Source organism: Musa acuminata, chromosome BXJ3-8 (genome assembly GCF_036884655.1).
Source record: "Musa acuminata AAA Group cultivar baxijiao chromosome BXJ3-8, Cavendish_Baxijiao_AAA, whole genome shotgun sequence".
NCBI classification, from domain to species: Eukaryota; Viridiplantae; Streptophyta; class Magnoliopsida; order Zingiberales; family Musaceae; genus Musa; species Musa acuminata.
Window position 1 is genome coordinate 7,251,995 of NC_088356.1, and position 26,097 is coordinate 7,278,091.

General features: G+C 37.1%; 1 protein-coding gene and 1 pseudogene across 1 annotated transcript; both read left to right on the forward strand.

Annotated features, from left to right (window-relative positions):
• The first annotated feature begins 730 nt into the window (after nt 1–730).
• LOC103994263 (protein pleiotropic regulatory locus 1-like) lies at nt 731–9,513 on the forward strand (annotated as a pseudogene).
• A 2,574-nt stretch (nt 9,514–12,087) lies between these two features.
• On the forward strand, nt 12,088–15,756 carry LOC135645950 (UDP-glucuronic acid decarboxylase 2-like). Its single transcript, XM_065164894.1, has 6 exons — nt 12,088–12,785; nt 13,542–13,689; nt 13,981–14,060; nt 14,161–14,244; nt 14,402–14,476; nt 15,111–15,756. The coding sequence occupies exons 1-6, from the start codon at nt 12,168–12,170 to the stop codon at nt 15,444–15,446; spliced, it is 1,341 nt and encodes a 446-aa protein (XP_065020966.1). The 5' UTR covers nt 12,088–12,167; the 3' UTR covers nt 15,447–15,756.
• Nucleotides 15,757–26,097: the final 10,341 nt, after the last annotated feature.

A 26,097-nucleotide genomic window follows, 5' to 3' on the forward strand; every position in this document is an offset into this window, starting at 1 on the left:
CACACTTTCATCAAAACATTATAAATCTATTCAAAGATATTTCAAAACCTAATGAAAACTAATTTATATTAAAAACATTTCAAATACACATCATTATTAGTTTAGAAATAAAAACAAATAAATAGACACACTTTTATATCTGTTACTATTTCTAAACATGCTTAACATATTTTTCAAAACATGATAACGAATTTGATTGATTCAACCGTTCTAAAATTATACGAGAAAACCTAAAAAAAGATTTGTTTTAGAATTCATCCAAAAGAAAATATAGACCGTTATTATGGATTATAAAAAAATAAAAAGAATAAGTTTAAATTCAAAGATAGAAGTAAAAAATTCATCGATTATATATAAATAATATGCAATTTGATGGATGCTTGGTCAAGTTCACAAGAGTCAACCTAATCTTATGTTATGGATTAATAGATCGATCAACTTCGTTTGGTCGAAACCATAGATCAAAATATTTAAGTTAAAGTTAATCAATAATAATATATTCATCAGATCCTTATAAATTAATCTTAATCTTATCAACTTTCCATGTGGAACTAATCAGGGTGTTACAGTATAAGTCCGTAGTTTCAACCTCATTCAACCCGTTAACTAATGGATTGTTTCGACAGTCCGCCACTGGTGAGCCGGGTCGGATTTATGCAGTCCTTCCTCCAATCCCTTACCCGAATCCGACAAGTACATATCGCGTGACAAATACCGTGACGTCGGTGTGGCCTCGTGTCGGGTCATATACAAACCACGAGTAGGAAGGAGGGTTTCAAAGGAAGAGGAGGCAAATGCAAGAGACAGGGAGCGAGCGAGGGAGGGCTAGTTAGTAGGCCGATGCCCGGCGTGGTGGCCGCCCCGCGTCCGACGGCCGCGATGGAGCTCCCGGTGGAGCCGCAGTCGCTCAAGAAGCTCAGTTTCAAGTCCCTCAAGCGCGCTCTCGACCTATTCTCCCCGATCCATGGCCATCATTCTCCTTCCGATACCGAGAGGTAGGTTCCCCTTAAAACCTAACCCTCACGACATCAACCTCTTCGCCTCTCTGTTCCTTCTTTGTGCTTGACTTCTCTGTTCGTTCCCTTCACTTTGCAGCAAGCGGATTCGGATCAGCTACAAGGTTGGTGACGGTCTCTTCTCAGTATCTGTTGTTTCTCACTTTTCTTCCCTTGAGTTACCCTAAAAAAATGCATATTGATGTGGAAAAATTGCAATTGGAAGTTGTTTCGTGGGTTTTTCTTTTGAAAGTGCAACCTCACTGTGCACGATTTGTGTTCAGTTTCCTGTTATAAGAGACAAAGGTGATGATGGCATGGTTTAGTGATACACGGGAAAAGGAAAATAATGGAACTTCTTGGTTCATTTGTTTGTATTCTTTCAGGGGAAAATGTTTAAGGGGAAGTCCTAACTTTGTGCATTGCTTCATGTCCTTTGAATTTTGGAGGTGCAAGCTGAATATGGAACGGTAGCAAACTTGTCCGGTCAGCAGACTAGAGAGCAAAACTATCCTGGTGGGCTGGGAAAAGGAGATCAAGCTGCTTTGGCTCTTCCTGGTATGTTTTGAACTTTTTTCTCAATTGCAGTCTGTATCTCACCTCACCTGGTTTTTCTGTCTTAATCCCTCACCTCTTGTGTGCTTTATTAAAAACATCACTAATTTTTTACGCACTACAACTTACGTAATGTTTATGCATTATCAAATGAATCAGATCCAGAACAGTAATGTGTGTCATAAAGTTTGCTTATTTATTGGTTTGAACATAATGTAGAATTGAAGGCTCAATCAATTTGTCATTTTGTTTGTTCATTGTTTCAGCATAATGTAACTACTCGTACAATTTGACCAATCATCTTGTCATTGCTGGCTTTTACAATCAGCAAAACTAGCATCATGTGCGTTAGTGGTAATTATTCTATTAACTAGTTCAAAAGAAGGAAGTCGTTGGGGATAGAGTTTCTCAGAGGTAGGTTTCTTTCTTTAGATATATGTTTTTACTGATGTTGATGCTCTTCAAAATTCACAACCTGAATGGATGCCATGTGGTCCACTGCTGGAGATGAGTCTAATTACTGGCATGTTAAATAGAACATTGTTTCTAATGTCATGTTGATGAAAAATATAATATTAGAAATGAAAATTTCAAGCTAGAAAGAGATTTATAAATCCGAATGACATGAACTGCAATGGGGTATAGGGAAATTTTGATATTGAAAGTGAAAATGGGTACAAAGTTCAAGTTTGACAAATAGTTCCACAATCAAGGATGAACCTTGGCAACATAAGCAAGAAGCTCCTTTACAAACTCAGTGTCAAGGTTTTTTCCTACTTGTAAGACAAGACTATATACATGGACATGGACCCTCCCGCATTCCTGGGATTGGCAGCCTTGTATAGAGTTTAGAATACCACCATGTTAGATTATTTCTGTTTTAGCCTGCTCTTTGAATATCATTATGATTATTCTGCAGGCAGCCAAGAAGCCAAGGCTTCTCAAAATGATGGGAACCAAAATGCAATTGTTCCTGCACCTACCATGCTACCAAAAGGACCGTATGTCCACTATCTTATCTTGTCACATTTGTGCATTGCTTTCACTTTATGCAGATATTTTAACGATTAGCTTGACTATAAGTTCATGTGATTTCTTTTTTTACAGTGAGATTGGTACTGCAAGCAGAAATACAGGGACTGTACTTTCTGTTACGGACAGGTGATACTCACTCTTACTCCTTTTGAGCTGCCTTTATTTATTAAAGAACATTTTGCTTATTTTGGCTGTTATTGTGTATGCCTGTAATATGTATATTCCAGTATTTTTTTAATTTGAAAATCATTTACAAGGATTTTGCTCTTTTAGTCTTGAACCTTCTACAGAAAAGTCACATATATTCTTGTTCATGCAGTAAAGAAGCGGTGATGGTACTTGCTGCATCATTTGTTTTCTTTATCCATGACATGTAATTTTATCTAAATGAGACTCGTTGAACGCTTCAAGAATGACTTGTATGATTGCCTGTAGTCAGCATACCGTTCACTTTGCTTTGATTGTTTTAGCAAGATCTAAGTTTCAAAGGCATGGGAGTCTCTCCTGCCATTGGAATGGTATGTACCAGCGAACCATTCTGTGTCAAGGGTAGCACTTGGCATTAAATGAATAAAAGGGGGAAATTGTAGGTTGAAAATTGGTTGAGTTGAGTCAAAATTAGGTCACTTAGCTCATTATTGGTTATTGTTGTAATTGAAAAAAAGAACATGTATAACCCATCCAATGGTTTGTTGTGACAATGTCATCAACAGTGGAGCCTTTGTTTTTCTTGAAACCTGAGTTTGGTTAGGAATTAAAAAACTCGATTGGACATAAATGTGGTTGGATTATGGTTGACCTGCAGTGGTTTGTTGACATGATGCCATCAACTGGAGCCATTGGGTTTTTTTGAAACCTGAGCTTGGTTAGGATTTGAAAAGCTCAGTTGGACATAAATGGGGTTGGATTTGGGTTAACCTATTACGAACTTGAATCTAACCTGAATTAACCAAACAATCCAATTCGACAATATAAGGTAGAATACTGTCTACATCATAGAAATTTATTCAAGTATCAAAATTTATGCTCATACTTCTGAAACTCATGTTTTAGATAAGTAGAATCTCAGTAGCCCATTTCGATGTGGCTTGAACCTGTAATTAAACTGACCCTTCTCCATCTTGGCCCAGCTGTTATATGATTCATAGGGCATGAGGAAGGCCTATTTAGGACCTAGTATTCAATCTGGACAAATTGATTGTTCCCAGAATTCACACTGGTGGAATCTTGTGCACTGGGTTTTCCCTTTTTACTTAAATCGGACAAATTGACCTAGTTGCTATTCATACTACTTTATGATAATACAACGGAAATTTCCCTAATAGTTTCTGCATGTTTGTTTCAGATATCAGTCTACATCTGCACTAATGGAAAGGATTCCAAGTAGATGGCCTCGTCCCACATGGCATCCTCCTTGGAAGAATTATAGGGTATGTTTGCCCTCCTTTTCCTTTTGTCCAAAATGATTATGATCTGCTAGGTACAGTTGCTAGAGACGATGCTGGTTCACTGAACAAGTGTGCTATTGTGCATAAAATTTCAAGTGTTTAGAACTTGCTACTTAATTTTGTATGACAATCTACCACCGTTGATGTAATGTTGTTTGCTAATTGATTCAGGTTATTAGTGGCCACTTGGGATGGGTTCGGTCCATTGCCTTTGATCCCAGCAACTCATGATTCTGTACTGGTTCAGCAGACAGGACGATAAAGGTAACTTTTACCTTTTTTTGCCCTCATCTGGAATCATAAATGATATATTATTGTTATTATCTTCTAATGCCACAGATGTGGTGTAGGATACTGGGGCACTTTAAATGTGCTGCTCAGAATTCAACTAGCTAGAACCCTGAGCAAACTCCACTTACATCAAGATCCCTACATGGTTGTGCTGCCCAGAATTGGACAAGATTCAGACATGCTCGACACTGCAAGGATCTTGATGATATGATTAAAATACTATGTTGAGCTCTTTCTTTATATGTTTTATGGGAGTAAAATATAATTTTACCTTTCAACTTAAATAATTTTGTCTAATCTCAAAGGAACTATATTTCATCATTGGGTAGATAGTCATCCTTCATGAATAAATTGTTCAATTTGAAAGCTATGTTTCTTCAAAGAAGTTTCGATAAATTATTAAAACGAAGTGCTAGGATCAGTGCTTTTATTTTACTGGGTTTCTGCCAAAACTTGTTTTCCTTGGAAGGTGCTTTTTAGCAATTTCTTTGTGAAGATTCTTGTTAGATTGATTTTCATAAAACATAAAAAATGTATATGGAAAATTCAAGAAGCTACAATGTGAAAATACTCTGTAACAACATCCAACAATTTGACAAATAAAATTGCTATATCGGTCTTTTTCTTTCTGTGTTTTCAGTATTGTTGTCATATTATCAACTATGATTAGCATCACTCGAAATAGTTTTCAAGAAAGGAGTTAGCATTGCTTTATATCTTTATATTAAGGCAGTTCCTGTTATTAAGATTTGATGTATTTGCCTATTTTTTTAAGATATGGGATGTTGCATCTGGAAGGTTAAAGCTAACACTGACAGGACATATTGAACAAATACACGGTTAGTTGATCTGGCAGATCTTTGAGGTTTCGTTTTGTTTTCTTTATTAATTTTCTTTTGCTGGGTGTTATACTGCAAGTTGTTCAGTATTGATATAAACCTCCTTGGATAACTAGGACTTGCCGTCAGTCAAAGGCACACTTATTTGTTTTCTGCTGGAGATGACAAACAAGTTAAATGTTGGGACCTTGAACAAAATAAGGTTTGTTATTGTATACTTTATTTTGTTATTTAGAGTTTTAACCATTTGGACACCTCTAATTTGCTTGCACTTTGCACTTTGCACTTCCTGTCTTAATGATCCAAGGTTATTAGGTCTTATCATGGACATCTGAGTGGTGTATACTGCTTAGCTCTTCATCCAACTATTGATGTTTTGTTAACAGGCGGACGGAATTCTGTTTGGTGGGTATGACACTTATTTTGTAGCAATTTATCCAAATTGTAAAGTTATTTGGAGGTTCCCTAAAAAATCAAATGCAGTGGCATTTTTTTTGTGAAATTGGTTTAATATAACTTTAAAGTTTTGGACTTATCATGCATTTGATTTAGGTCTGGGACATTCGTACGAAGGCAATGGTTATGGCTCTCTCTGGCCATGATAACACTGTTTGTTCAGTTTTTGCTCGACCTACGGTATGCAAATCTATTTTCAGTTTGGATGACATGAATGTTTATATTGTGGAATTCATGTACTATGCGACTTATTCAAGGCTTTTGCCTGTGGTTGTGCAATCTTACACTAAAGACATAAGCTAGCATAAAAAATTGGTTTCGTTTTGCTTAGTGGGTTCTTTAGAAATAGCTTTGCATAGTCAGAAACTTTCTACTGTTTATGTTTTCGATGCCTAGACCAGATACTGATATTTCTTCACTTATAGCATTTAAGCAGAATTACATTTAAGCTTTGCTTGATGGGCAAGTTTGTGCTGCCATTTATCTATCATCAGGCAGCTTATGTTGTACAGAAAATCATTTTCTCAAGTGTGGATCCTAGTTTATTTCTATCTGGTTGTGTGGAATGAGTCTGATAATAACTTTGTCCCTGATGGACGTTCTAGTTTGATGGAATCTCATGTCCATAGTTGAATCCTCGTGCGTCAAATGCTAAGATGAAGAGAAAAGAACGAACTTTTAATTAGTTTTTAGTAGACATTTTCTGTTGGGAATTAGCTTCACTGTATTTGCAAGGTCAAAGTGATTTGAACTCTCGAGGAGCATAGACTAAGTTTTAGCCATTTAAATTTGCTGACCTGGGCCCTAACTAACCAAACTTATGGTTTGACAAGGATGAACTCGTATTTATAATAGCATTTGGGTTATTTATGTGGGACATTGAGTGATTTGAATGTTGTACAGGTTTGGGTATGAGATATGCTTTTGTAATACATGGGGGATAGGATTATTTTCGATTGTGGTACCGATTGAACCATTTGCAACACATATAGTATATTAAAATCTTGACAAGTAAATAACCTTATGTTATTAATACATTGAATTTTTCCTTTTTTATTTGGTTTCATATTTTGAGATTATTTATAGGATTCAAGTGTAGAAATGCTTGTGGGTTTTATTTTTGATATTTGATTTATACCTATAAAATAAAATGACATTTATAGATTGTATCCCGATTTTGGTGATTTAGATAACTTTCCAATGTGATTTAGGAGGCAAAATTATTATGAATCAGGATAAAAGTCTTGGTCCACTGTCAAGGTGGTAGAGGGATTCAATTCACTATGATTTGGTCTCTTATCCATGGTGAGTAGAGGAGGCCATTTTGGGTTGGTTAGGCCCACGACATATCCTGATTTCAGGCTATGTTGACACAACCTGTATATCATTCTTGGCCAATTCAGCATTTTAGAGAATCACTGGTTGGTGGACTAGCCCAGTCCATGGCACATTAGGTTAGCTGTGTTATCGTATGCTGCTTAACTATTTTTTGATATTAGAACTTAAAGTATAGCTTGCTTTTAGTTTTAAATAAAAAATATATTGTATGCACACACACACACACACACACACACACACACACACACACACACATATATATATATATATATATATATATATATATATATATATATATATATATATATATATATATATAACCAGTCTGGTTGACCTAAATGGAGCAGTTTGTCTTTCCAGAGAAATATAATTCTTCTTTGATTCTCATTTAATATACACTAAATATGTTTTCATGCTAGCTCGATAGGCCAGCTGTGCCAACTGTCAAGTCACCACATGACTTGCTGCCTAAGTCCAACCACGCTATCCTGATTATTGGTCTTGAACCCCTACCCAGCATGGGCATCCGTATCTGGACATGCCCTGCAGGGCTTGATACTGTAGCCCATGACACCCACTCTGCTTGATGACAGTTCAGAAGATCTAAGCGGTTCAGTCATTATGTTGATTGAGTCAACACCTATATTGATAGTTCAGATCTAGTTGGTTCATTGAAAACTCTGGGAAATCACTGGTTTGAGCATGCTAATGTGTGGTTCAGCAGGAATTAACTCAATGACTGGTTACTGAAGTGATGGCTGCAATTAAACTGAATGCCAAAGTTCTTTTTTGATATGAGAAAATTCATGATTTGATGTTGTTGTCTAGCCTAGTTTTACTTCTCCCATTAGCAAGGTTCTTTGATCTCTGTTTATAGTTTTCACATGGTTCTGTAGTGTCTGCTAATATGCAAGGAGAAATTCAGTTTTTTATCTCTTCACTCATTGTTACTTATTGTATGATTTGGTTCTGCCTGGCCATCTTTTTTTTCTCTCTCTCAAATTAAGTGAAGTTAAATATTTTGTGTGTAGGTAACTTGAACATTTTCCTTTTTCAGGATCCACAAGTTGTAACTGGCTCCCAGACACTACTATTAAGTTTTGGGATCTTGTAGCTGGTATTATTCTATTGTCAATATCCATAAGCTACTTCTGTTATTGTTTTCCAACAAAGTTGAAATCCCATTTGCAGGAAAAACAATGACAACAGTTACACACCACAAGAAATCTGTTCGTGCTATGGCATTGCATCCAAAAGAGTATTTCATCAGAACTCATGGCTTGGTCTCGATATTTTGATATCAACTTATTCGGGAAGCTTTTTTAAATCTCTGTTTTTGAATCCAGGAGAGCATTTGCATCTGCATCAGCAGACAATATAAAGAAGTTTAACCTTCCAAAAGGCGAATTTCTTCACAATATGCTGTGAGTATTTGTTCTTATGCCAACCATTTTAATGGTGAATCTGAGTGTGCCGTAGTTGAAAAGAAAACTCGTAGAGCAATTTACTTTCTTCAGTTGATCTGAGCTGTGATTTTACTTCAGAACTAAAGGATTATCTATTATTCTTGTGTTATTATAAAACCATGTAGGATGATTTGTGGCTTGATGTGTTTAGTTCAATCCATCTTGTATTAGAAATTGCACATTTGTTTGCTTACATTTTACTGTTTGTAAAATTATTAATAAAAATTTCTTGAACCACCCTTTGAAATGCTACTTGTTTTATTTTGTTGTCCAGGTCCCAACAGAGAACAATAATAAATTCAATGGCAGTTAACGAAGATGGTGTTTTGGCCACTGCTGGTATGCTGGAAACCAACCATGTGGTTTCAATTGCCACTTGTTATTGGATAGCACATTGTTCCTGATATAAGCCGTGCCAAATGATGCTTTTACATGGCCAAGAAATCTTTATGTAGTCAATTCTTGGAAGTCACAGCTTCACTTTTTTGAAGGTGACAATGGAAGCCTTTGGTTTTGGGATTGGAAGAGCGGCCACAATTTCCAGCAAGCCCAGACTATTGTCCAGCCTGGTTAGTGTTGCCATTTATACCTGTGAATTATTCTTTCTTGGTATTCCTGGAACATCATGTTATTTGTCTTGAATTCTTTTGTTCCTTTTATTTTGTTCAGGGTCCCTTGACAGTGAAGCATGCATCTATGCTCTTTCATATGATATAAGTGGTTCAAGACTTGTTACCTGCGAAGCAGACAAAACTATCAAGATGTGGAAAGAAGATCAAAGTGCAACTCTGGAAACCCATCCTCTCAACTTCAAGCCACCAAAAGAATTCCGCAGGTACTAATTTCGGCTCGAGTTGACCACCTCTCGGCAGCAGATTTTATAAGTTTACTACAGAAATTCTTTCCACCGCCGGAGTTGTTTGCTGGGAACCTGAACAGGTAGAATTTAAGAGGTTGTGCTATTCGGAAACACTAAAACTAGTGATACCAAACATGAGTATTGATTTTCCATCTTTGTGTATTGGTAAGCACCGAAATCTTGCCGAGAAGAAAGAAAATATAGAGATGAAAGGTAACTTTTTCCACACAATGTTGTTCATGTGATTGTCCTTTTTAGTTGTTTTCATAAATGGAAATGCCACTGTCTAGTTTGGTGGACTATTTGGCTAGTGATGTTTGTGTGGGTGCGAACCATTGACCTTCACGGTAATTAGGATGGCAGCTTGATGACAAATTACAAGCAAATGGTGGTTGTTGTAATTAGGTTGGCAGATTAGCCTTTATCATAATTAGGTGGAATAATAGATGAACTGTACTGTGGAGGATCCAAGTTCATTAGTACATGATATTATGATTACGTGATTCTTTTATGACTAGGTTCATATTCGCAACCAGGTTGGATTAAGGCAACATGATTCCATGAGTTGTATCTTAGAACCTTGTTGCAACAATTACCATCCCAACTTTTTCTCTGTTTTCTTCTTGTTTGCCAACTTAAATGTAGTCAACAACATGAGCAATGTTTCAACAATAGTCCTAATCATCTGTCAAGTGGAATGCTTCCATGCATAAGCTTTGCCCAAAGACTTGAGCTGTTTCTGAAGATATAGTTTGCTAGGGGTCCTCTGGCTAATCTTATTATGTTGAGGCAAAATGCGAGGAGATAAGGATTACTCAAACTGTGCTACTGACTCCATGGATGCACAGAGTACCTGTAAAAAGGTTGATTCGCTTTCAATTTCACAATGTTGCCTGCTAATTGTTTCAAAAGATTTCAACTGACACTAAAAGGCGATCAATGTATATAATTTTATGCTTGCAAATACTAAGTGAATAACTGGCATGCGAGGGTTGAGAATAATCTCAGTGTACGCAATTTTATCGGGTTTATGCAATTTTGTTCAGCATCACTGCCAGAAAGCAAGGTGTCTTATGGTCATTTCCTTTTTGTTTTATTTTATTTTGTAGGTCTTCTTGAAGAAAGTTGATCGGGTGATTTATGTGAAAAAATCTTTCTTTGACTTTTTTTTTTTTTTGCCTGTTTCTAATTTTTCTATTTCATATCTTTTATTCTCTAATATCTTAAATATCTATGATTGTCACTTCTGTCTCATCGTGATCACTTTCTATCATATTGCATTACGGGTTGTTGTGGTCGTCTTTATTGTCTTTTGCTTTGTTGTAGTCATTCGTCGTATTGTTATATTGTCCTCTTGTCTTGACTCCCTTGATTTGATAGAGACATTGTTTCGTAAGGAGGAGGCGCAAATGGATCAAGTTATATTGTCGACTTTGTGCTCTTACAAAATGAAGGAAACAAAGAAACCTTCAAGACCTTCATTCGGTTCGGGCTGTTGATGGTCCCAACGTTAGTGCTACCCTTATATTGATCTTCATTTGGGCACGTTTTGAAGGGATGATACGAGAGATCCGTCGATAGATGATAAAGAGAGATCTTTGATCGCTCATTTTAGAGGGATAAGTTGAGGTTGTCGAGGAAGGGAAGGCTCATGAGCTATCATCATGGTGGCCATCAGCACCATGGAGAAAAGTCTTAGAGATTTTATTCTTTCTTTTATTATTAAAGGAAATAGAGTCGACAATATGATTTAGTCTCATCCACATTCCCTTATTACAAAACAACATAGTCCTACGAGGGAGGATATGACTACGAGGACAAAGGATATTTAAGATACTAAAAAATATCAAATAAAAATTAAAAACTTGAGAGTATATACATACATACATACATCAAGTTCATTTTTCAGTTATTAAACATTTATAGGTGGGGAAAGTTGGTTGAGTCGCATGGAACATGAATGGTGCAACATCAGGCTTTGCTTGAGGTTTAAATAACTAGACTGTCCTTAGTAGCCCTTAGCAGCACAGGTGGGGTCTTTATTGTGCTACAGCCATTGTTCATAGCTCTATGATTCAAAGTGCATTAACCCAGAATTGTCAGCTAAGGATAACCTGACAAATATTTATCTTGCTTGTCAATTCTACTGGACTGTTCGATACGATTGCCTAACTGGTTGATTGACGACCATGTATATTATGACCATATACAACACTATAGACGTTGACATATCCCAACTTTATTAACCCACTCTCATGTATGATATCCATCTTTATACTACTGTGTTTTCTTGATTTCCCTTGTGTGCAAAACACGTGTAGAACCCTAATTTGTCTTAACGCACCCATTTCTTCCCGACATGCCAAACTTAGGCAGCGTCGGACTCGAACCCGTTTTGGTGCCATCAGTTCCTCTCGACTTGCCCAACTTTGAACTGCTGCTCTAAAAAGACCGTCCGTCGTGGGTGGAGTTACGTATCGGAAAAGGCTACGCCGACGCCGTCCCCACCGATCTACCAGCCATGATGCATGCATTTCCAAACCGGACAAGTCAGCAGCTAACGTAGGGGTCCCGCCAAAGACACGTCAAGTCAAACACAGACCTTGGTTCCGTCGCGTTGGAGCTGGCGATCTTTCTCGCACACATCTCGATGTCCACGTTGCCGTTGCTCCATCCATGCTGTCGGCCGTATTCAACTGATAAGATAATGGGAAATACCATTAATACCCTTTATGATGGCGGTGGACAAAATTACGTGCGAGCCCTCGTCTCTCAGTTTCTTCTACAAGAAGACCCGCCCCCCTCTTTGCCACCCGTCGAACGGCAGCTCCAAGAAAGTGGAACTCCCGTCGCCCCACTTACGTGGCGTTGTCGATCCTCGGCCGATGGCCTCCGAGCTCATCTACCGCGGTGGCCACGACGCTTACCGCTCGGTGAGCGGCGGCGACTACGTCCCCAAGCCGGAGAAGCGGATCCTCTGGCTCTCGCGCCCGATTCGCTATCTCCTCCGGGAGCAACGCCTCGTCTTCGTGCTCGTAGGCATGGCCCTTGGCTCACTCTTCTTCGCCCTCGCTCCCTCATCTTCTTCCTCCTCTGCCGTGGCGGTCGAGATCGCCCTGCGCTCGGTGGAGCCGACGAGGTTCGGTGCGTTCCAGCAGCACCACCACAGGACGGCGTTCGAGGCGGCGAATAAGGGGTTCGTGGGCGGGAAGGTGCCGCTGGGGATCAAGCGGAAGGGGCTGCGCGTCGTGGTGACGGGCGGGGCCGGGTTCGTGGGGAGTCACCTGGTGGACCGGCTGATCGCCAGGGGGGACAGCGTGATCGTGGTGGACAACTTCTTCACGGGGCGGAAGGAGAACGTGATGCATCACTTCGGGAACCCCAACTTCGAGCTCATCCGCCACGACGTCGTCGAGCCGCTGCTGCTCGAGGTCGACCAGATCTACCACCTCGCCTGCCCCGCCTCCCCCGTCCACTACAAGTTCAACCCAATCAAGACCATCATATCCTTATATTCTTTGTCATTTTCTCTCCTAATTGATCTCCTCTTCTGCATCATTTTAGCCGTAAAGATCGCTTCTTTTCGATAATCCGTCGTACTCTTTCATGTTCGATATAAAGCTTCGTTCGTTTATATGTTCTATTTTGGCTCATTATTTGTTAAAGAACCCATCTTTTCTTTTCCGAGAACCAAGCTTTCTTCATTAGATTATTATTTTGTTTCGGTGATACATGATCCAGCTCTCTCTCTCTCTCTCTCTCTCCTAGAAATGTTCATATCCCTTATAGAAGTCTCCGTCTCAGTCTTGTTTTTTCTTAAGATTTTCTAAATTGGGATCCTTTTTCTTCTTGGCCACCTCAAATTAACACTTGTCTGCTTGTAGCTCTTCCTAGACAAGTATTTATTAGTGAAAGTACTCTTTTTGGGTCATTGTGTCTGTGGGATGTTGATTCTTATTGGATCATCATCTCTCTGCACTGGTTTTCCTCGTATGTACAAATTTGTGAAAACAGGGTTTCTTCTCCTCTGGTCTTCGAATAATTTGAACTTTTGACAGCTAATTCTTGTTTAAAAACGATCAATTTGGTTAGTGGTGGTTTGTGGTTGGGTGGGATGTCGGTGTCCTTGTTGGTGTTCTTATTCTTGCAGGCGAAAAGAATTGAATAGAATAAGGGGGAAGAAGAAGAAGAAGAAAAAGTGTCTTTTTTTCTCACCTGTTACAAGCCTTAATTCATGCAGCTTTTGCCGTGGAGTGCACAAGACCAATGTGGTGGGAACTCTCAACATGCTAGGCCTGGCCAAGAGAGTGGGGGCCAGATTCCTCCTCACCAGCACCAGCGAGGTCTATGGTGATCCATTGCAGCACCCTCAAGTTGAGACCTACTGGGGCAATGTTAATCCCATTGGTACATCTCCCTCTCTTTATCACCATCTCTTTCATTTCTTTAGCTCTGGCTCGTCATAGAATCTTCAATGAAATGAAGCATCCTAAGGTAGTGAGTGTCCTTTTCTCCTTCTAAATTAGAATCACTTGTGGGCTGGGTTGCAACTGGGAACTGTGAAGCATATCATACATGTGGTCCATATGATACATTATGTTGGCTGGGTACCATTGTGTTTCATACGAAAATAGAGAAGAATCTAACAAGCATTCGGTATCTTGTTTGGGTGTTGGGTTGGCCTGTGGGGGATGGCAGGAGTTAGGAGCTGCTATGATGAAGGCAAGCGCACCGCAGAGACGCTGACCATGGATTACCACCGTGGTGCCCAAGTCGAGGTCGTTTAACTTGTGACTGATCGAAACACTGATGTATTTGCTTTAGAAGTAGCTTCTTGATTGGTTCTTTGATATCATATGCCAAGTTCCTATGTTGCAGGTGAGGATTGCTCGAATCTTCAACACCTATGGGCCTCGCATGTGCATCGATGATGGCAGGGTGGTCAGCAATTTTGTTGCTCAGGTGTTCTGCTACTGTGCTGAGATTCTATAATTTTTCTGTTTAACATAGATTATTAGTTCCTTGTTACATGGTGGTATTGATGTTTAGTTTCAACTAAGTAAGATGCATTGATCTGCTGAATTTGATGGTTCTGCTTGATTTTGATGATACGAGTTAGGCCTTGAGGAAGGAGCCACTGACTGTTTATGGAGATGGAAACCAGACAAGGAGTTTCCAATATGTCTCCGACCTGGTGGGTCTTCTTGCTTTTTCTGCACCAAGTTCAATCTATTTCTTTTCCATTTCACTCGTATTTATTTATCTTTTAAGTTAACGTAGTAGAAACCAGTAGCTTTGATTTTGATGCATGTTAGCTCAACATGGACCAGCTATGTTCTCAATTTCTTGCAGCTGTTGTGGGTGGGTCCAAAGAGTATATGGACATTCAAAAACAGCACATTCATGTGCAATATCAACCTACTGTGCCCAAACAGCTTGTGCTTCTTTGCTTTGTCTGCACCAAAATTTCCTTGATAAAATCTCAGTTGGTCCTTTAGTTTATTCTAGCTTCAAAATTTAGATTCATCATTAACCTTCAGCTCCTGGACGCCATTGATAAGGAAACAGCAAACAACTTTGCCCTTGCTAATAAGAGGTTCCATATCTGTGGACTGGGAGTGATGCTTCACTTGATTTTGACACTAGATGATTATTTTGGTGGAGTTTATTGGTTTGCTTTCACTGTAACTCAACAAGGTAAAAAAAGGACAAGAAAGCATTTCAAGAATGATCACAGTTCAATATCGGTAGTAGTATGCTCAAAACATTTGTATCATGCTTTTAGAATATCCTATAATCTTTGCCAAGCATTTAACAATAAAATGCAGGTGGAGGGTTTGATGAGGCTGATGGAAGGAGAACATATTGGTCCATTCAATCTGGGAAACCCCGGAGAGTTTACAATGGTGGAGCTTGCTAAAGTTGTGCAGGAAACCATTGATCCCGATGCCAAAATTGAGTTCCGCCCCAACACAGAGGATGATCCCCACAAGCGCAAGCCTGACATCACCAGGGCCAAGGAGCTGCTCGGCTGGGAGCCCAAGATCCCTCTCCGCCAAGGCCTTCCGCTTATGGTCTCCGACTTCCGTAAGCGTATCTTTGGTGATCACTCCGACGCCAATCCTTCCACAACTTCTAAAACTACTGGCACTGGATCCTCCTAAGAGTCTATATTTTCATCCTATACGGGATATATATACAGACCATAAGAATCCCATTCGGCAGAAGCGAGGAGACACACAGATCTTGGGTTGTTTGGTTTAGGTTACTAATGAGTTATCCATTGTCCCATAGCTGTTGTATGAGTTATACTACTGCTGCAGGCTGAGAGATAGCTGCAGCTGCATTGCAGTGGTGCAAGTCCCTTTGGATAATACAATTTCATCATGTATCTTTACTTGCTGTAGCAGATTGGCCTTCTGTATTGGATGTTATTATTGTAATGTTAGATTATGTTATATTCCCTTGGCAGAATGCATTATTGCAAGTATCCTGACATGTAAAAAGCATGCCAACAAGATTCTCTTTTAAGAACAACCTCTGTATCAGATACTGCTTTGAGTTCCCTTATCATTCTGCATAATCATACAGTGTCATATGATTGACAAAAAGTACAGAATCTTTATACTAATTTCAGTGGCAAGACAACTGAAGAAAGGACAAGATTAATAGAGAGGTTGTTTCTACATAAACAGAGAAGCAACCACTGATATCAAAGTCAAGCTGGTCAAAGATCATGACTAAGATTCTGATCTGCTTATAGTAGAAATTCCTATAATACAACACTGTTGCAGAAGATACTGGAGAATATCTGAAGGTCCTTCATACAAATAATAAGAAATAAGATATATATATATATATATATATATATATACACACACACACACACACATAAAATTAGTAGTTTTGTAAGTCTAATATTTTTACACCCTTTGTATATAATTAGGGTTCAAATAGCACATGGTGTTTTTTTTTTTTCCTTTTTTTATATAATTATTTTTTATTAAGATTATTCTAAAATGAGGACCAAAAGGTAAGTCCAAGCCTAGCCAAAAGACAAAAATATATGATGGGTCAAATGGATAATGTATTGTTGCATAGGTGATAGGTCTCACACTCGAGTTTAGCGTCAAACGAAAAATTCTTCTGATTTTGGAAAAAAAAATAATTAGTCAAAGCAATCATTTGACAAGGAAAATAAATCTTATAAATAGTTCAGAGTCTCATTTCCATGTTGTGAGCCATTTAGTCAAAGTGAAAGAGAGAGAGAGAGAGAGAGAGAGAGAGAGAGAGAGTTCAGCCTGTGCGAGTCTACTCTGTCTTTGTCGGTCGAGAGCAGAAGAAAGAACAATTTAGAGGACGACATGAAGCAACCTAATGGTGTGCATTTAAGAACATTAGTAGAGATGATATAGAAGACACGTCTCCTGGGGGGAAAAGTAGAGGAGACATGAGTACATTTAGGTCGTACCTGCATCGCGAGTTGGATTTCGAAGGAGGAGGTGAGATGCCTATGTTGGAGAAGGAGATCACATGCAAAGATGGAGACGTAGAGAGAGAGACTTTGCACGTGCCCTGCTTCTCCAACAATGGCTTCCTCACCATAGCAGAAGATGCCTTCAGATCACTTGGACTTTGGTTCCGCTCTGAGGCCCTCTGAGGGAGCAGTACGCACCTCTTTATATAAGGAAACGAAGAGAGAGAGAGAGAGAGAGAGAGAGAGAGAGAAACCCACATGCAAAGTAAAACACGGAAACAGTGTACATTGTCTGCTATATGTTGGTGAATGTCAATGGAGAGACCCTATAGGCTTTGAGCTTTCTCTCTCCTACAGATAGAGAACAGACAATGAAGAAGGCGACAGGGTAGAGTATAATACATTATCTCCTGCTGGGATATAGTTTAGTTTAACCTATCATATTGGGTAATACGCCTGATGACCAAAGAATCTCGTCTGTTATATTGTCCATGCTCTTTCTTGTTGCTTAATCTTGGGTTCATAAAGCTGTAGTTGTAGGAAGGCGGGATAATTACACTTTATTTCACCTCTTTAGTATCCTAATTTTTAAATTTAAAAATTTTTTATCAATGAAAGATAGAACATATGACAGCAAATATATGAATGACAAAAACTATAAACAATAAGGTAATTTCAATTATAGTAGTGGATGATGACGCTGTTGATGATTGTTATGGTGATAGTCGATGAGAACGATATGATGATCGACCTTATTGATATTGACCTGAACATCAACGACGAAGAGGAAGAAGAAGTAGAGCAATGATGTATCTGTGTCAGTGCCGTAGGAGGAAGAGGAGAGAGGTGAGGCATTTGCATCAACGATGATGAGGAGAGAGGAGGAAGAGGAAGCAGGTGAGGTAGAGCAATGCGATGCTGGACGAGGAAGAGGAGGTACCGCTCTGCCTCCTCTTTTGCCTCCCTCATCATTGTCAGTGACGTAAATGTCTCACCCGCCTTCTCTTCCTCCTCCGATGTTGATGCCAACACCAACATGGATGTTGAGCTTGTATGAGGAAGAAGAGGTAAAGCGATGTGGCGCCGATGCAGATGTCTCACCTCCTTCATCTTCTTCCTTCAGCACTGACACTGATGTCTCATCGCTCTGTCTCATTTTCCTCCTCATCATCAATATTTAGATCGACATCGGTAAGGTTAACCATCACGTTGTTCTTGTCAACTACCACTATAATAATCACCCATGGTGTCATCATCTGCCACCACCAATTAAATTATATTTTTTGCTCATCGTTTTCATATCATTCATGCACGTGATGTCACATGTTGTATCTTCTATCGATAAAATCAATAACGTTATGATAAATGAAGTTAAATATTTCACTTTATAACCATACAAATTTTAATATAGATTTTTTAAATCTGAAGACTAAAATAAAATACTAAAGAGATCTAATTACAAGGCACTGAATGAACTTTATCTAGATAGACTGATTGGTGAAGAATTAGCAATCAACTTAAACATAGATGCAGAAGCTTGTATTTTTTTCTGATAAATTTTCTAAAAAAATCACAAGTTCTATTATTTCTCACAAAATATTTCTTTTTTATTTTATTCGAAGTATTTTTATTTTTTAAAATATGATATTATCCCATCCTGTCCTAATTGCCTTAGTCTCATCGTGGTTACCTCTGGCTAACAGAGGCTCTTGCTTGGGCTTGTGCTCCCGTTCATGCCTTCATCCCTGCTGTAAGATCGTGGTTGTCACCGTCGGCAACGAGGTCCTCATTTGTGCCAACAACTCCACCCTCGCCCATTGCCTCATCCCTGCCATGGAGATCCTCCATGGTGCCCTCACGTCTCTCAACCTCGATCACGATGTCATCGTCACCTCCGCCACTCCCTCACTGTCCTACCTACCCTATGGCGTAGCCTTCTGCCCGGATCTCCTCTCCTACATTCAACTCCTCCTTGCCTTCCACACCCGCACTAGCTCCCCCATCTTCATCAATGCCTACTCTTCGCATATGTGAAGGATCCATCCAACATCACACTTGAATATGCTCTCCTTGACCGAGGTCCGTCGCTTTCACCAACCCGGCCACCAGCATCTGCTACACCAACTTGCTCCATGCTCAGGTCAACGACATATACCACTGTTGGGTTTAGCGTATGTACGGGATGATTTGGGCACTGAGCCCAAATCTGATTTATTAAAAAAAAAAAGATATAAAATAGATGTGCACACGGAGGGCAGTGAGTGGCATGCGTGCAGCAAACCATGGCGACGCTTAGAAAATGAATAGAGAGAGAAAAGGAAAAAGATTAAGGTTTTGAGACTTTTGTTATATGATCGAGCCGTCAAACTTTATTGGTTTTGGCTCAAAGTTTATGTGAAAAATCCTTACAACAAGCTCTACAATCTTAATAATATCGATCTATAGTTTATCCTCTCTAATATGTTTTCCTGCTATACCCACTTTGTGAGATCTAAAATTTTCTTTTCATGAAATTCATCTTTGGTGATGATGATATATTAATGTTGAGCCAATATCTGTGTTCTTGATGTTATTGTGATCCTCTGGTTATTCTGAAGAAGACTTACTATAAACTTGTTATCATTATTGGTGATAGTGGAAGTTTGAAGTAGATTACGGTCCTGTAGTTTTTCCCGCATTGGGTTTTCATGTAAAAATTTTAGTGTCTCACTTTGTGACTGATTTATTGTTCTACTGCTTATGCTACTCTAGTTAATATTTGCTTTTGATAACAAGTTAGTATGTTGATGAGGAACTCATTTTGATACACAAAGAGGGAAAAAAATTATTATACTATAATAGTTTTTTCCAACAAGTGGTATTAGAGCTTCAAGTTGTTTGGTGCTAGCTTTTTTCTTGTGTGATTGAAATTGAAGAGTCAGACAATATGATTAAATTGAACTCATCAAATTATTCTACTTGGAGGCATATGATAGAAGATTTGCTCTATTGCAAAGATTTATATAAGCTCATCAAAGTTAAAGATAAACCTTCTACTATGGAAGATGAGGAATTGGAGGTTCTAACATAGAAAATCTATTGCCTATATTAGATGGATGGATATAAATTTACATGAGCATAATTCTAATTTATTGTTCTACTGTTTATGCTGCTCTAGTTAATATTTGATTTTGGTAACAAGTTGGTATGTTGATGAGAAACTCATTTTGATACACAAAGAGAGAAAAGAATTATTCTACTATAATAGTTTTTCCCAACAAGTGGTATTAAAGCTTCAGGTTGTTTAGTGATAGTTTTTTTCTTATGTGATTGAAATGGAAGAGTCAGATGATATGATTAAATTGAACTCATCAAATTATTCTACTTGGAGGCGTACGATAGAAGATTTGCTCTATTGTAAAGATTTGTATAAGATCATCAAAGTTAAAGACAAATCTTCTACTATGGAAGATGAGGAATTGGAGGTTCAACATAGGAAAGCTATTACTTATATTAGAAGATTGATTGATATAAATTTGTATGAGCATCTTTCTGATAAAACCAGAGCTGATGTTGTTTGGCAAAGGTTAGAAAACCTCTTTGCGAAAAAGACAATGGGAAATAAAATTTCTCTCCTTGGAAGACTTATAAATTTAAAGTATAAATATTGTGGTAATATTGTTGAGCATATAAGCCTATTTCAGAGTATTGCAAACAAGTTGATTGGTATGAAAATGAATATAGATGATGAGATGTAAGGATTATTACTTCTCAATTCTTTATCAGAAAGTTGGGAAACATATGTAGTGACAATTTGTAACTCCACACCATAGGGGACTCACTATAAATATGGTTAAAGATAGTTTGCTAAATAAAGATGCCAGAACGAAAGAACAGAGAGAATCTTCTTCTAGTGCATTTGTTATTGAAAAACAAGAAAGACGTGGAAGAAGTTATAGTAGAAATCCACATGGTTATAGAGGAAGATCCAAGTCTAGAAGAGATATCAAATATTTCTACTATAATACGCTAGGTCACATGAAGAAAGAGTGTAGGTTTTCGAAGCGAGAACAGAATGAAAAAGAAGAAAAATGAGAAAGAGACCACTAAAGTTGCTATTGAAGATGATATCATTATTGTTTGTGATGATGGTTGTATTAGTATTATAGCTCAAGATAGTAACTAGGTAATTGACTCTAGTACTTCATTTCATGTTACTTCTCTTAGTGATTTCTTTATATCTTACACTGCTAGTGATTTTGGCATTATCACAATGAGAAACAGTGATATATCTAAGATTGTGGGTATTAGAGGTATTTGCTTGGAGACCAGTATTGGGAGCAAATTGATACTCAAAGATGTCAAACATGTTCCAGATATTCGTCTTAACTTGATATCTATATGCAGACTTGATGATGAGGGATTTACATACTATTTTGATGAAAACAAATGGAAAACTCACTAAAGGTTCTCTAATTGTGGCGAGAGGAAAGAAGCTAAACTCTTTTTATGTCATGAAAGCTAAATTACACAAAGGAGAGATTAATGCAATTCAGTAAAAGTATAGATCTTTGACATAAGAGGCTTAGTCATATCGATGAAAAGAGACTTCAAACTCTTACTAGAAAGTAGTTCTTGCCAGAGTTGCAAGGTACATCTCTTAAATCTTATGATCATTACTTAGTTGGAAAAACATATAGAGTTATCTTTCATACATATCCATCATCTAGAAGATTAAATATTATTGATTTGATTTATACTGATGTCTGTACTATGCAAACTAAAACTCTAAGAGGTGCTATTTATTTTGTTACTTTCATTGATAATCATTTTAGAAAAGTTTGGGCTTTTGCTTTGAAATCTAAAGACTATGTACTCGATGTTTTCAAAGAGTTTTATGTTAGTGTTGAAAGAGAAACTAGCAAAAAACTAAAATGTATTCGAGTAGATAATGATGGCGAGTACAGAGATCCTTTTGAGAATTATTACAAGTTTTATGATATCGGGCTTGAGAAAATAGTTCCTAAAACTCCTGAACAAAACGGTGTGGCAGAAATGATGAACAGAACCATTAAAGAAAGGATTAGGGGTATGCTTTCCTATGCCAAGTTATATAAGTCAATTTTAGGGAAAGGCTATGAGAACTATAGTTGATCTGATAAATCTTTCTCCATCAGTTCCTCTGAAAGGTGATGTTCCAAAGAGTGTATGGAAAGAAAAAGATATATCTTATAATCACTTAAGAGTCTTTGGGTATAAAGCATTTGTTCATATTCCTAAAGATGAGAGATCCAAGCTTGATAATAAGGCAAAAACATATATCTTCTTGGGATATGGTCATGAAGAGTTTGGGTACAGATTATAGGATCTAATGAACAAGAAGATTATTAAAAACAGAGATGTTGTGTTTCTTGAAAGCCAATTATTTGATGATGGTAATAATATTGAGAAGCTAAAAATCTCTGTTCATATTCCTTGGAGTTTGGGTCCAGTTCTTTCACCTGTAGTTCATTATTATCATGAAAGAGATGAACAAGAAGATTGTGGTAAGAATGTCAATGATGATGCTCCTACAATTGATGATGTTGAACCAACTGAATAAGCATCTCTACCGCTAGCTGAGATTCTATTGAGAAGATCCACAAGAGAGCGACAATCATCTACCAGATATCCTCCACATGAGTATGTTATGCTTACTAATGGGGGAGAGCCAGAAACTTACTAAGAAGTTATTTTATTTTAGCATAAAAATGAATGGGTTAAAGCCATGGAAGAAGAAATTAGATCCTTGCTTGAGAACCACACCTAGGACTTGGTAAAGTTGCCTAAAGAGAAGAAAGCTCTTAAGAATAAATTGGTTTATAAATTGAAGACTAAAAATAATAGCTCACAATAAAGATATAAGGAACAACTAGTTGTGAAAGGATTCGGTCAGAAAAAAGATATTGATTTTGAAGAAATATTTTTTCTTGTGGTAAAAATATCCTTTATCCGAGTTGTTCTTGGTTTGGCTGCCCACTTGAATTTAGAAGTTAATCAACTTGATGTGAAAATAGTATTTCTTCATGGTTGACTTAGAAGAAGAAATTTATATGGAGCAATCATAATGTTTCAAAGTCAAGGGAAAAAAAAATCTAATGTGCAAGCTTAGAAAAAGCTTATATAGACTCAAACAAGCACCTAGACAATGATACAAGAAGTTTGATTTCTTTATGATAAGCTAATGGTACAATAGACCCACATTTGATCATTGTATATTTATTAAAAATAAATAAATAATTATTTCATTATTCTCCTACTATATGTTGATGATATGCTGATTGTTGACCATGATATTGGTAAAATTGAAAAGCTTAAATGAGAGCTAAGTAAATCTTTTGTCATAAAAAACTTGGGATTGATGAAACAAATACTTGGAATGAAGATTCTTTGTGATAGAAAGAAAAGAAAGATTTGGTTATCCCATAAGACTTAAATTGAAAAGGTTCATGAAATATTCAACATGAGTAAAGCTAATGCAGTTTGTTCTCCTCATTTAAAGTTTAGTTCGGAATAATGTCTTACAAGTGAGAAAGAAAAAGAAGAAATATCTAGAGTGCCTTACTCATCTACAATAGGCAGTTTGATGTATACTATGGTTTATACTAAACCAGATATAGCTCATGTAATTGGAGTTGTTAGCTAATTTCTCTCTAATCCTGGTAAGGAACATTGGGCAACAGTGAAATGAAAATTAAGATATCTAAGAGGTACTTCAGGTTATGTTTATATTTTGATAGTGATGAACATGTGCTAGAGGGGTACACAGATGCAGATATGACAAGTGATACTAATTTCAGGAAGTTCACTTCGGGATTCTTGATGATGTTTGCAGAGAGAGCAGTCTAAGTTATAAAATTATATTGTTCTATCAACCACAGAAACAGAATATATAGTAATTACTGAAGCCTGTAAGGAAGCTTTATGAATGAAAAAGTTTCTATAGAAATTAGGCTTGAAATAAGAAGGATATATTGTTCACTGTGACAGTCATAGTATCATTTACCTCTCCAAAAATTCAACATATCATTTAGATCCAAGCATATTGATGTTAAATATCACTAGATTCGTGATGTGTTTGAGATGAAAGAATTACATTTGGAAAATGTGCATACCAATGAGAATGGATCAGATACATTGACAAAGTCTTTGCTTAAGTAGAAGCTTGAAGTATGTAAATAAAGAGCGAACTTAGTAAAACTCACCGAATGAGTTGGAGGGGGAGAATTATTGGGACAAGCCCATATGTGAGCTTGGATTGGATGATTTGGGTACTGAGCCCAAATCTAATTTATTAAAAAAAAAGAAAATAAAAGACATGCATAGTGAGGGCAATGAGTATGCTGAGGAAAGCAACAAAGAGAAAAGAAAAAAGATTAAAGTTTTAGGCCGTTTGCTAGATGATCGAGCGGTTAAACTTTATTAGTTTTGGCTCAAATTTTATGTGAAGAATCTCGTCTGTTATATTGTCCATGCTCTTTCTTGTTGCTTAATCTTGGGTTCATAAAGCTGTAGTTGTAGGAAGGCGGGATAATATCACATTATTTCAGTTAGAACTCTTTATCCTAATTTTTATATTTAAAAAAATTATATTAAAATATTTATAATTATAAAAATAAAATATTTAATTTAATTTATCTTAATGTCATCGATTTTACCAATGAAAGATACAATATATGACAACAAATGTATGAATGACAAAAACTATAAACAATAAGGTAATTTCAATTATAGTAGTGGATGATGGCGCTGTGGATGACTGTTACGGTGATAGTCGATGAGAATAAATGGAAACTCATTAAAGATTCTCTAATTGTAGCGAGAAGAAAGAAGCTAAACTCTTTTTAATGCAATTCAGAAGAGTGAAAGTATAGATCTTTGACATAAGAGGCTTAGTCATATCGGCGAGAAGAGATTTCAAACTCTTGCTAGAAAGTAGTTCTTACCAGAGTTGCAAGGTACATCTCTTAAATCTTGTGATCATTACTTAGTTGAAAAAACATATAGAGTTGTCTTTCATACATATCCATCATCTAGAAGATTAAATATTATTGATTTGATTTATACTGATATACGTACTATGCAAACTAGAACTCTTAGATATGCTATTTATTTTGTTATTTTCATTGATAACCATTTTAGAAAAGTTTAGGATTTTGCTTTGAAATCTAAAGACCAAGTACTCGATGTTTTCAAAGAGTTTCATGTCAGTGTTGAAAAAGAAACTAATAAAGAAACTAAAGTGTATTCGAGCAAATAATGATGGCGAGTACAGAGGTCTTTTTGAAAATTATTACAGGTTTCATGATATCGGGCTTGAGAAAACAGTTCCTAAAACTCCTCAACAAAACGGTGTGGCAGAAAGGATGAATAGAACCATTGAAGAAATGATTAGGTGTATGCTTTCCCATGCCAAGTTATCTAAGTCATTTTAGGGAAAGGCTATGAGAACTACAGTTGATCTGATAAATCTTTCTCCATAAGTTCCTCTGAAAAGTGATGTTCCAAAGAGAGTATGTAAAGGAAAAGATATATCTTATAATCACTTAAAAGTCTTTCAATTTAAAGTATTTGTTCATATTCCTAAAGATGAGAGGTTCAAGCTTGATAATAAGGCAAAAACATGTATCTTCTTAGGATATGGTCACGAAGAGTTTGGATACAGATTATGGGATCTAGTGAACAAAAAAATTATTAGAAGTAGAGATATTGTATTTCTTGAAAACTAATTATTTGATGATGGTGATAATATTGAGAAGCCAAAAACCTTTATTTATATTTCTTGGAGTTTGGGTCTAGTTCCTTTACCTGTAGTTCATGATGATCATGGGAGAGATGAATAAGAAGATTGTGGTAAGAATGTCAATGATGATGCTTTTATAATTGATGATGTTGAACCAACTGAATAAGTACCTCTACCACCAGCTAAGATTCCATTGAGAAGATCTACAAGAGAGCAATAATCATCTATCAAATATCCTTCACATGAGTATATTATACTTACTAACGGGGGAGAGCTAGAAACTTACTAAGAAGCTATTCTACTTGAACATAAAAATGAGTGGGTTAAAGCCATAGAAAAAAAATTAGATCCTTGCTTGAGAACCACACCTAGGACTTGGTAAAGTTGCCTAAAGAGAAGAAAACTCTTAAGAATAAATTGATTTATAAATTGAAGACTGAAAATAATAGCTCACAACAAAGATACAAGAAACGACTAGTTGTAAAAGGATTCAGTCAGAAGAAAGATATTGACTTTGAAAAAATATTTTCTCCTGTGGTAAAAATGTCTTCTATCCGTGTTGTTCTTAGTTTGGCTA